Below are 13053 nucleotides of genomic sequence, written 5' to 3' on the forward strand. Positions count from 1 at the left end.
CTAGGAAAGTTGCCATAAAATGAACAGGTGTTTGGATTTGATGGGCTCAATGACTCAGTTTCGTAGAGGTTGTGCTGTTTACTGGTAGCTAGAGCAATCACTTCCTTAACCTCTCTGCACAAAACCCGACACAACAGTTCTTTCTTACGCCAGTTCCTTGTACTGGGATGCATGCTTTTACCTAAGGGTGAGCCACCTCTTCTTAGCCACAAAGGCCATCTGTGGCCCTTGAGATGCTGTGGCCAGAGGAAGAGAATGAAGAGAAAAAAGGAAGGGCTAAGAAAGACTATCTTTATGGGAAGGAAAAGAGAAACTATAGGAGTGGGAAGAAAGGCAGAGAGAGGGACTGGGAAGGAGCGTAGCTCTGTGTTGCAGGCAGGATAAAGAGTAACTGTCAAATGCCTCAGGGCTGCACCGTAAGTCACCTACCTCTTCATTCAGTAACTCTTAGGCATTTGCTTTAAAAATTCAGTCCTCCCTCAGTATCTGTGAGGGACTGACTGCTTCCAAAACCCCTGTGGATATCAAAATCCCAGGATGCTCAAGGCCCTTGTATAAAATGATGCTGTACTTACATTTAACATACACACATCCTCCTGTATACTTTAAATCATCTCCAGATTACCTTATGTAATCCCTACACATCATTTCATTTGCGTGGATTCAACGTAAACTCAGCATGCTGCAAATTCAAGTTCTCCTCTTTAGAACTTCATGAAATTTTTCCTGTTCTAAATATTTTTGATCTATGGTTGGCTATATCCACAGACACACAGGGCTGACTGTAAAATGTATTCAGGGGATTCACCAATAGGGAACAGGACTAGATGATCCTTAGGTCATGATGCTCTCAATCACGTATCCTTGCCTATTCTGTTCCTCCTATACTGTCCTGCACTTCCTTCCTGCTTGTTCACCCTCTCACTTTTCTTCTTTCACTGCTGGACCTTTCGCTGGCGCCCCCTGGAACTTGTATTTCATGAAACAAACTGTTTCATATTTTCTACCTCTTGTAGAAATACTGCTCTTCACTTTCCTGCTCTAATTAGAACCTGGCTATCCTCTAAACATACTGGTCTCTCAGCAGCCCTTTTGAAAGAAGGATTTGAGTGTTGCATTTGACTGCTGGTACGCAAATGCAGGTTTCAGAGCATTAGTTCTCATTTGTATAACAACTTCCATTTTTTGAGCCTCCTGAAGCCCAGTTATCCCAACTCTACTCTTTGCTATAATTTACTGAACCCTACCCTACATTCACTAAGAATTTTGGTGCCTAATTTACTCTATACCTCAACTCTAGATATTACATACTGTCTGTCTGGACAACTCATCCAAAATTCAGGTCTCACTGTTTAATCTTCTGGCATCTTTTCTTCTCCTTCTCACTTGAGTCACCTACTTCTACAGTCACATCTGGCAGACCTGTCCTCTCTGCAATGACTATAATTTCCCATTCTCAGATAAGAACACCTATGTTTATATCTTTTGGGCTCAATAGATATTTGACTTCAATGAAACCTCTACTTTCTATACATCAACATTCTCCTTCTTTTCAAGAAACTTATATTACAAATTATCCTTTCTCCTATATCTTCAGTCTATCCTTTTTTTCCACTGGAGATTAAACATGCTCAAGAATCTTTTGTCTTAAACAAAACAACCAAAAAAAAGTGATGTCTTTCTGTACTCATATCTTCTGGTTACAATTCTGCTTCTATCTCACAGTTAAATTTACAAAACAGTTGGGCATTTTTTGTACTTATTGACTTCCTGCTCATCCCTCAATCCCTCCCAATCTGCTTTCTGCCTCTACATTTGTATTAAAAGAGCTCCTTCTAAAGTCATCAGTGACCTCATTAGACAAACTAGTCCATACTGTAGTTGATCCACCTTCAGAACTACTGCCTCCTTACCGAAGCAGAGCTTCCCTGTGGCCTTTGTTGCCAGCATACCCCACTGGATTGCCAGTCCCTGGTTGCTCCTTCTCATTTTCCAGCCCTCTCAACTTGATTCAATCTTTTAAAGTTAAGGACTTCATAGGACGTGATCTGAAGCAAACTTTTCTGTTAGTGACTCTGAATTTTGTATCTCCAGCTCCACTTATCAACACTTTTCTGGACAGTTCTACTTGGATGTCTTAGGCACCTTAAATATGGTATGTCTAAATGTATCTTCTTCCAAATGCCTTGTATCATTAGCCATACCACTACCCACCTGCTTATTCACATCAGAAACCAGGGGTGATCTATGAAATCTCCTTCACTAATGCTGCCAACATTCTCTTACTATCTTTACCTTAAACATGTCTAGAATATACCCACGTCTCTCCATTTCTACTGCCATTACCCAAATCATTGGCTGCCATCAGCCAAATCATCTGCTCCATTGGCCTATATGTCTGTTTTGGTACCAGTACCATTCTGTTTTGGTTACTGTAGCCTTGTAGTATAGTTTGAAATCAGGTAGCGTGATGCCTCCAGCTTTGTTCTTTTGTAGTGCTTATCACAATTATAACACATTAATTATTTGTTAACATCTGTGCTTCTTGTCCCAATTCAAACTCCTTCACCAATCTCCACAAGAGTAGTAACCATATCTGTTTTATTTATGTGTATGCTGCGTCTATGAGGCCTAGCACACCGCCTGTGTGCTAGTATATGTCCAATATATATGTGTGGAATGAATGGATGAACGCTTATTCTAACTGTGGGATTCTGTTTATCCCAACAGACTAAAGAGTAATATGACTGATATTTTCAGGTTTTACTCAAATAACAGTGAAAAAGAGCAATTAAAAGTTCTTTAATGCAACTACAGTTTCCTTGGGAGAAGGGTACCCTAATAACTGCCTAACTACTGGTAGTGAATTTCAACTTATAGCTGATTCTACTTACAAACCACATTACTTAAAAGTGAAAAGAGAGTATCAAAAACTCAGAAGAAGGAATAAAGAATACTTCATCTTGCTTAAGAGTCAACCCCACCATTCTCTAATTCTCATTCTCTATTCCTTAAAGCCCACATTTGCTACTACATTTAGATACTGATGTGTCTTTTGTTTAAGTTTGGTTAGAAAAAAAATATTAAAAAAGCATATTTAAGGAAAAGAAAGGACAAAATAGTCTTGGCTTTTTATTAAATACCCCTTAAAAGCAGTAAATCCAATTACAGATCCAGTCTGGATATCAAATTATAGCAATTTTCTTAAAATTCTGAATGAAGCACGGAAAAAAATTAGGAAAATAAAGCCAAAATTTGGCTTTACCCTGAAATAGCAATCCATGCTGTTTAAAAAGCACATTACATCTATCTTGTAGCTGTGTTCATTAGCCAATTTATTTTATCCTTCTGTTTAGACACATCCTTTTTTCCTTAGATCCAGGGTTGAGTAAAAGAATGAGGAAAACTCTTACTTTAAATAAATCTTTAATGTAACCAGACCTCTATCTACTTGTGGTGGATAGCAATATTATAGAGGATGATAGGAAACTGGAATTTTAAGCTGTTACATTTTAGCCACAGTGTACATGACTATCGCTATTATGTTTGAATAAGCATTCTGTGTTCCTCTCACAATAAAAAATTAGATGGTTAAGCTGAGGCTTTCAGGCAGTATATCTATGGACAACAGTGGCATCTACCTATTCACTGTCAAGCTCGTTCTGATGTTCATGCTTTCTTAATCAGATACTGCTTCCTATATTATATTGCCTTACCTATGCTTCTACGTGTTCCTGACCTACTTTACCTTCACAGGGATGTCCTCCTCCTGGTTTGCTTTCTCTGAGGTGAAGACATATGAGATTTCTTTGTGAGATGTGGTCTGGCGGCAGATTGCACACTTAATGGAGCTTCTGTGAGATCCCACGCTGTATTGTTCAATAATTATAGAAATGCATTCATTACAGAAACAGTGACCACAGGTCAGTACTGCCCACTAAGAAGAAAACAGAACAAGCCTTAGTGCTATCAAAGATGCCTTACAACTTAGAAGTATATCAAAAGGAGAAGAAAATCACAATTTTTCTTCCCAAAGATTTTATGACATTAATATTCTTTGTCATAAAGCCAAGTTGTGTCTTTAAATTAATTTTTTATTCCAAAGTAAGCTTTCATAATCTTTGGTTGTGTTCATCCTAAAAGTGAGCATGATAGTCATTGTAGAAAGGTGGTGGTCTCATTTCTGTATTTGGGAGGAACGTAAATCAGTCCTTCAGCACTCTAACAACAGATATAACAGAGGGAATCAGAACATTAATTTGGAGTTAATATCATACTCGACATATTCCATTTAGTTTAAAAAACAGATTTATATTTTCACAATTAAAGCACTTACATAGAAATTAATTATGGGTTAGTTAGTATCTCAAATTTATTTTGAAAGTGGTTCTGGTTATATTTTTAAAAATACAACCAAAAAGAAATTATTATTATTTTTTAAATAGTCTCGGTCTGTCACCCAGGCTGGAGTGCAAATGACGCAGTCTTGGCTCACTGCAACCTTGCAACCTCTACCTCCAGGGTTCAAGCGATTTTCGTCCCTCAGCCTCCCGAATAGCTGGGATTACAAGTGCTCGCTGCCACGACTGGCTAATTTTTGTATTTTTAGTAGACAGGGGTTTCACCACGTTGACCAGACTGGTCTTGAACTCCTGACCCCGTGATCCACCCGCCTTGGCATGGGATTATAGGCGTGAGCCACCGCACTTGGCCAAAAAGAAATTTTTAAGAAACCCCTTGTCCTATCTGAAAAAAATAAAATAATCCTCTGTGAATCTCTGCAACATACCATGGAGACTTTGGCAATGAGAGATGTAAAAGAGCAACAGATTTAGTCTAGGTGTAAGTTCTAAAAGCTATGGCATCTTAGAAATGTAGATTTAACTTTTTTCATCTGGTAAAAACAATAAGAAAAACTGTCTTTTGAGTGACAAAACTTCTAAATCCTTAAGCTATGTTTTTTTGTTTTTTTTTTTTTTTAGGATATGCACATGTATGGAAAGAAAGTATGAGGCTGGCCCACTTGAGGTTCTTTGCTGGATCAACTAAGATGCTCTTAGGAAAAGAATTCACATTGAAAGAAGAGAAAATTGAGGTATATAAGCTTGGTTTTAAAACCACTATTTTGCCTATTATCAGCTAATACTATTCCTACTGTTCTCTAGCTGTACCTCTGCCAGAGTCCACAGGAGTTAAGATTAATGAAACTGAAGAGCTGTTTTACTAGTATTTTTGTATGACACAGAGCAGCACTATATTGTACTTTATGTACCTCTAGTGCCACTGGGGTACTCTATTAGAAAGGAGTTTTCTGACTCAATGGAGCTCAAAATGGACCAACTAAATGTCAAGACAGGTCCACCTACATGTGCAATGGAGAAGAAGCAATGAGATACCTGGCACCTGAGCATTAGGAGTGACAGGACGCTGACTGACCCAAACAGAAGAGACAAATGACAATGCCTCTAGGGGCATCAGCTGGTATATATGAGTCATCTCTGATAGATTCTAATTTAATAACTCTAAATTAGAAGAAGGGAAGAACTGGGGAGCCAAAAAGGAAAAAAATATATAGCTACTATACATTGTGAATATGAACAGGGCTTGAAAAGTAGTTTTGTTACTATTATTGAAATCCAATATGGTCTTCTAGGTTATGCTACAATTAAATGAACTACTGTATATGAAAGTACTTTAAAAACTGAAAATGTTTAAGACAAAATGAAATAAAATGTCTGAGACATTCTAGTTGCATAAATCTTATCAAAACTAAAAGCAAAAAAGACTACTTTATGTCATGATTTCTTCCATTTTTATCACAACTTTTATCACAGTTTCATCACTGACTTTTGTCAGAAGTCACCAGCATTTGTACACTACTATTTGCTCAGTTTCCAATGTAGCATCTTTCCCTTTAAGATGTATTACCACATATTCTTGTGATCTCACCTTCTCCACCAATCTTGGAAACCAAAAGGTACTTTCTTCTTGATTATTACTGGTCAGAATATGGAATGCATATATTTACCTTTCATCTCTCGGTTCCATAGAAAAAAACAGCCAAGAATATCTCTACTTCTTCAACAATAATAGGCTTATCTTTCAAATTTTCAAGGGCAATGAATATTCTGATACATATATATATAGATTTATCATAGAAAGCAGAAACTTGTATTTTCACAAATTGCAGTTCTCCTAAAGAATGTTTATGAACATTATGTATATTAATATTCACAAAGAAATATATTTAAGTGGTCTACCAAAATCACATCTAAATTTCCATAGGAGATATTAATTTGTACTCTAAAGTACAAGTATTATGAGATATTAATACTGGCAAGTAAGAACTGTGATTCTATACTAATGTAATTCCTTAAGTAAGTCTATGTGTGTTATATTACATTTCTGTATAATTACTGAATAACTATATTAACCCGACAAAGTCAAATTACTGGACACAACCTTGTGACTGGAAACAATGTTCAAAACTATGCATCTTTAATGAAAAAGATGGGGTCATTCTAGAAATATTTTTTCACTTCCCATTTCAGAAAAGCATTGCTCAAATATCTTACCCTAAGCATGTCACCTAACCTCTAGTGCTATCTTTAAGATAATGGTAATACTTGCCTTTCATAGAAACTAGTGGTGGGAAAAACGAGAGAGAGCAAAAGAAAAATTTTATGTAGAAACCTTTGAAAACCATAAGGTATTTTATAAATGCATCTGATGTTTATTATAATTTTACCTGTTTTCCCAGCTGTCGAGCACAGATTGGACAAGGTTCTGGATTAATACCTCCCGATGTTTTGTCTTGAGACTATCCAAAAAAGAATTAAAAAATATATTAGTTACATTTTTACATATAAAACCTGATCCATGTTTTGTAACTCATTTATGGAAATGAATACTGGCAATTATAATTTACATAATCTAACAATGTAGATGACCCATCAATATATTACCTAACATTATTATTCCTGAGACTTACTTACAAATATCATTTATTCAAGGAGTGGAAAAAAAAACAATTTTAATCATAAAGATTGAATATTCCTAATCCAAAATCCGAAATCTGATGCTCCAAAATCCAAACTATTTGAGTGCTGACATGACAATCAAGGTAAACGCTCATCGGAGCATTTCAGGTAACAGATTTTCAGATAAGGCATCTAAACAAATTGAATCAATGAATTATTCTTTTCCTCTGTTAATTATTGATTTTTATAAGTAAATCAATAATGTATGTATATATTTTACAGTTCTATAATGTCCATTTGTTCTTACCATATAGATTCCGATTCGTTTTACTATGTTGTCCAGTTTTCCTTTTTACATATAATAAATCACCTACAAATTTAGTGACTTAAAACAAACATGTTTCCCATGATACTACAGGTGATTTGGGGATGGGCTGAGTTGGCTGGGGTTGGATGGTCTATGAAGGCCTCATGCTCATGTTTGGCAGTTGGTAGGCTATCTGTTCTGCAGGGAGGGCTGAGCTGAGGGTTCTGCTGCTCAAGAAGGTAAACTAGGCTTTTTCAGATAGTCTCACAGAGTTCCAAAGGGCAACAAGAATGGGAGGGTCATTGCTGTAGCACTTCGTAAATAATCTACCATAATTCACAATAGCTCTTCTTTTCCAATATGTCAATAAAGAGTTGACATGTATGTAAACAGTGAGATTATAAATATTTTAGGCCTTGTGGGCCATATGATCTGTGTTGTAACTACTCAATTCTGCTACTGTGGCATGAATACAGCCACAGACAATAGATAAATGAATGAGTGTGGCTATATTCCAATAAAACTTTACTTACGAAAAAAGGTAGTGGGATGAATTTTTCCCATGCATGATAATTTGCAGATCCTTAAGTTAAACAAGTTATAAATTTTCCTCTAAGCACTGTCACATATTTTTACTTTCACTCAGTTCAGAGCATTCTCTAACCTCCATTTCGACTTCTTCTTTGACCCATGGGTGATTCGGAAGTATCCTCTCAATTTCTAAACTTTTAGGGATTCATCTAGTTGCCTTTCCATTACTGATTTCTGGTTTAAATTCCTCTTCAGTCAGAAAACATGCTCTCACATACTTTTAAGAGCTGCTTTTTGAATTAGCATAAGGTCTATTTTGATAAATGTTCCATATACACCTAAAAAATATGCATTCTGAAGTTGTTGGGTGTAGTGGTCTGTGTCAATTGGGTCATATTTGTTCATTAGTGTTCAAATGATCAATAGCCTTACGGACTTTTTTGTCCATTCCTCTGGAGGAATCTTATAATAGTTTACCTCTGCTTACCTCCTTCCTTTGTGCTACTGACATATATTTTAGTTCTATATATGTTGCATAACCCATAAGACAGCACTGTTGCTTTTAAATAGTCAATATCCTTGCATATTTATTCACGTATTTAAGCTCTTGCTCTTCATTCCTTACTGTAATTGCATCCTTCAATCTGAAACAATTTTCCTTCAAAGAAGCTCCTTTAATACTTATTGTGATGTGGGTTTATTGGAGATGACTTCTTCCAGTTTATGTTTGTCTGAAAATATCTTCATTTTACTTTTTTTAAAAAAGGAAATTTTCATTAAGTATAGAACTTTAGCTTGGCTGTTTTTTTTCTTTTAGCAGTTTGAAGATGTTCCAATGTCAACTGGTTAAACTATGGAAACACTGAAACATCTCTAAAGGTGAAAAGAAAAACATCTGTACGTAGTCACCAGTTTTATTAGTGCTCCTTTGTAAGTATTAAGTGTTTTATCCCTCAACTTTTTTTATTTCTATTTTTCATTATTTTTGGTTTCCAGCAGTTTGACTATGATGTACCTAGGCAGTATTTTGTTTTTTTCTTTACTTATTCTGCTTAGTGTTTCTTAACTTCTTGAATCTTTAAGTCATTTGTCATACTTTTATCAGTTTTAGAAAATTCTCAGCCATTATCTCTTCAAGCTCCTGTCCTATTCTCTTCCTCTTGAACTTCAATTATAAGTATGCTAGATCTATGAAATTACAAGTATGCTAGATCAAACAACTGTGTCTCAAATCTTTTGCCCTATTTTGCTCTTTTTCTATCTATGCCACTTCAAATTGGGTATTTTCTATTGTACTATACCTGAATTCATGAATCCTGTTTTTTTCTGTATCTGGTTTCCATTCAATTAGTTTTTGATTTCAGATACTGTATTTCTGCAGTTCTATAATGTCCATTTAATCCTACCGTGTAGATTCCAGTTCGTTTTATCTATGTTGTCCAGTTTTCCTTTTCCTTTCTTTCACATACAGGTTAAGCATTCAAATCCAAAAATCTGTAATCTAGAACACTCTAAAATCATAAACTTTTTGAGTGCTGATGCAATACTCAAAGGAAATGCTCACTGGAGCATTTCAAGTTTTAGATATGAGATGTTCAACCTACATAAAATTGTTGATAGATATTGTTAAAGTGCTTTTAGGAAAAGCTTATATAAATTTATATTTCCATTGGTAATGCATAAAATGCATCCATTCCCTGCCCTTTTTCACCACTGGGGTGTGTAATCATTTAAAATATCTGTGCCTACTTGTTGGCAGAAAATAGCACCCGTGTAATTTGATTTTTCCATCATCATAGATTAAATGCTTTTTCTTTTATTAATAGCCAAATGGATTTTCTTAGGTAGATTATTTATATCCTTAAAATTTTAAAAATATTTTAACATATAAACAATGACGTACAAGATAACTGTCTTTTTATTTTGACTATCATATTTAAAGTATAGAAATCTTACATTTAAAAAACTTATGCCCAGGAATGTTGAGACACTTTCCTAAGTGTTATCTTTTTTTTTTTTTTTTTTTGAGATGGAGTCTCGCTCTGTCCCCTAGGCTGGAGTACAATGGCGCGATCTCAACTCACTGCAACCTCTGCTTCCCAGGTTCAAGTGATTCTCCTGCCTCAGCCTCCCGAGTAGCTGGGATTACAGGCGTGTGCTACCATGCCGGCTAATTTTTTGTATCTTTAGTAGAGATGGGGTTTCACCATGTTGGTCAGCATGGTCTCAAACTCCTTGGCCTCCCAAAGTGCTGAGCCACCATGCCCAGCCTAAGTGTTATCTTCTTAATGTTAGCAATTTGCATGAAACTTTTAAATGTTTTTCTTCTTTTTACCTTTCAGAACAAGTGTTGGTAATCATAACAGTAATAATGATCTTAATAATATTAATAGCAGCAAAAACCTAGAAAGTGCTTAACAGAGCAGAAACTACTCTGGCATTTTACATACATTAATTCACATAATCCTCAAGACAGCCCTATACTATGAAGTAGTGTTGATATCATTCTCATTTTACTGATGATGCGCGGAAAGGTGAATAACTTAAATAAAGTCACATATCTAGAAAATAGTGGAGTCATGATTCAAAATTGGGCTGTCCAGATCCAAAGTCTATCTTCTTAGTCGCCATGCTAAACCTATAATGAATGTCTAACTTTTAATTTTGTCTGAGATTTACTGATTCACTTAAATATATGTTATGCCAGTTTCCAGAAGAATTCAAATCTGTGGCTTGTCCTCACTTGCCCTATCCAAATATTTACTACTATATCTTGCCCCTAGAAGGTTCTCTGTCAACTAGCAAAATATGAATGCCTGCAATAAAATGAAATTATATTTAATCAATGACCCACCAATTCATCAGTGTCCAATATAATACTTAGATCACAACTCAGAACATGTGTTTTGAATTACACTTAATATTTTAAGTCTACCTTTATTACCATGTACTCTGATTTAGTAGCTTTCCAAACACACTTCACAGTTTCAAATAACAAATTACAAAATATTTTTGTATTTACAAATGAATGCATGTGTATAAATTGTATTATGCCATTTTCACCAAGAGATATGTTGTAATACTTTTACTATTCAAGGCTTTGAACTACAGTCCATTTACATTGTTCTCTACTATACAGTGCATGCCTTCTATATCATCTGCATAATATAATTTCTATAGATACAATATTCTTCTGTGATCTCTGTAGCTATTGTAGAGACATAGTTAGTGTTTGGACTCATATAACACAAAATATTAATTTAAAAAATTTGCACCATTATGAAAGGAGTCACTAAAATCGTTTATGATAATACAGCATAGGAAAAAGTAGCATGTCTTAAAAACAATACCTTCTCCAAATTAGTTAGGTAAAGAAGCTGCCCAAGTTTTTTCTGAAGCTGTGATGTAGCAACAGCTTTATCATTTAGTAGTTTTATTCGGTTTTGTTCTACCTAAAGAAAATAAAAATAAAAACTTCTTTATTCTTTCAGAAAGACAGTTAAATTATATTAAATATGAACAATTCTCCAGTAACACAAATGTTCTGTTTTTAAAAAAAACCCATTTACATTCTAAACCACAAGTTTTCAAAATGGATACTAGATAATATACTTCAAATGACTTCTTTTTTTTTTGCTTCATGAAAGGCACAATTCAGTGCAGAGTTCTTTCAAATAGGAAATGTCCCTGTGTACCTGAAGTTAGATAAAAAATAAACTCAAATTCTATTATGTACCATTTTTTTCAGTAATACATCCATGGAATAAAGAAAAGTTACATGATTTGTTGCTCTGGCCTCAGTGATTTCATGAAATCCAGGAAAGAATTTCTCTGCCCTTCTTTCCTCTGTCCCCCTGGTAGAATACAGCAGACAGAGAAGGAACACTCAAACAAGAATGTATTTTCTCAGAAAAACTTATTCAGAATTCACATTTAAGTGAGATAGTATATAATGAATATATCTAAATTTTTCCAAATTACAGTCTCCAAGCTGTACAGAAAGACTTAAAGCACTAAACAAATAAGGAATAATGAATTATAAAGGAAATAATATCTTTTAATGGAGAATAAAAAAGATTGGTGGAGTACTGTTTTTAAACCTGAGTTACAAAGACAAATTTATTAGAAGGTAAAGTTGTTAATATTAGTTCATCATTAGCAAAAGAAACACTGCAAAAGAAAAGGTTTCAGTTGTTTTTAAGGAAGATTTTTCTAGTTCTGATAAAACTAAGGTAACAGAAAATGTCTAAAAAGTGACTGAGAATATCCATTGGTCTTAATAGCACATATAAGGTTTTAAATTCAAAAACAGATGAACGTGCAACCTGGAGAGAAACAAGATGCACCAAAATGCTAAGCATGTAATAGATACGAAATCGCTCATCTTCGACCATTTTTGATCTACAAAGACAATTTTCTATGGGTCAAATTAAAAATGGAGATTAAATACACACTTATAGTAGAGCTCAGTGCCCTGATTCTGCCTCTTCTATGGGTCTCTGATATCTGTGACATCTGCTTGCTGTTCCCTTTTCTGTGATTTACTTGCCAATTACCTCGTGTGGTTCAATGATATGAAGAACAGGCGGATTAGGCTTTGGCTCCCTAGGATCACGCACTCTTAGTCGTTCTGTAGCCATTGCAAGTTCATCAACAGCAGACACACGATTCCTCAGAGCCATCCAATATTCATGAAGCAACTGAACAGAAAAGACAAACACAGTGGTAAAGCATGTAATTAAAACTGGTTAAAATCACCAAGATGTGCCTTAAGCAAACATCTTCAATGAGATCTCACATTTTTTCTCTATGTGTCTAAAATAAGTAGTTCCTGGGGTCATTTTTAGAATGAAATGTGAATGAAAAAATCTCTATAGGACACTGCCTCTTTAGATTCTCAGGAACAGAATACAAAGATTTCTTGGTAGGACCAAAAATCTTTATAAAGTCCAATTATAGGCTGCCAGAATCTCTTCTCTGTTTTATTTTTTTAAAATGTTTTTATAACATATTTCACATATTCAACTATGTATAAATGGCATGAAGAATACTAAAATATACAATCAAGTACCCACCATCTAATTTAAGAAAGAATAATATGAATTCCTTAGAAAGGCTCTGCGTGTTCTTTCTCAACTGTATCACTCTTTCCTCACATATCCCTCCTTCAATACCTAACGATGGAGCAACCACTATTCTGAATTGTACTTATTCTGCTACACTTTTCACTGCACT

The 13053-nt window shown here is 34.9% G+C and overlaps 1 protein-coding gene across 4 annotated transcripts in view; it reads right to left on the reverse strand.

Annotated features, from left to right (window-relative positions):
- The window catches only part of SHPRH (SNF2 histone linker PHD RING helicase), an 84575-nt gene that overhangs the window by 21863 nt on the left and 49659 nt on the right, over nucleotides 1-13053 (reverse strand). For all 4 annotated transcript variants that reach the window (XM_015137155.3, XM_077998436.1, XM_077998437.1 and 1 more), the window contains 4 exon segments: nucleotides 12375-12518; nucleotides 11169-11270; nucleotides 6749-6820; nucleotides 3749-3937 (listed from right to left, as the gene is read on the reverse strand). In XM_015137155.3, coding sequence (XP_014992641.2) covers nucleotides 3749-3937; nucleotides 6749-6820; nucleotides 11169-11270; nucleotides 12375-12518 — 507 coding nt within the window.

This window comes from Macaca mulatta, chromosome 4 (genome assembly GCF_049350105.2).
Source record: "Macaca mulatta isolate MMU2019108-1 chromosome 4, T2T-MMU8v2.0, whole genome shotgun sequence".
Taxonomy (NCBI): Eukaryota; Metazoa; Chordata; class Mammalia; order Primates; family Cercopithecidae; genus Macaca; species Macaca mulatta.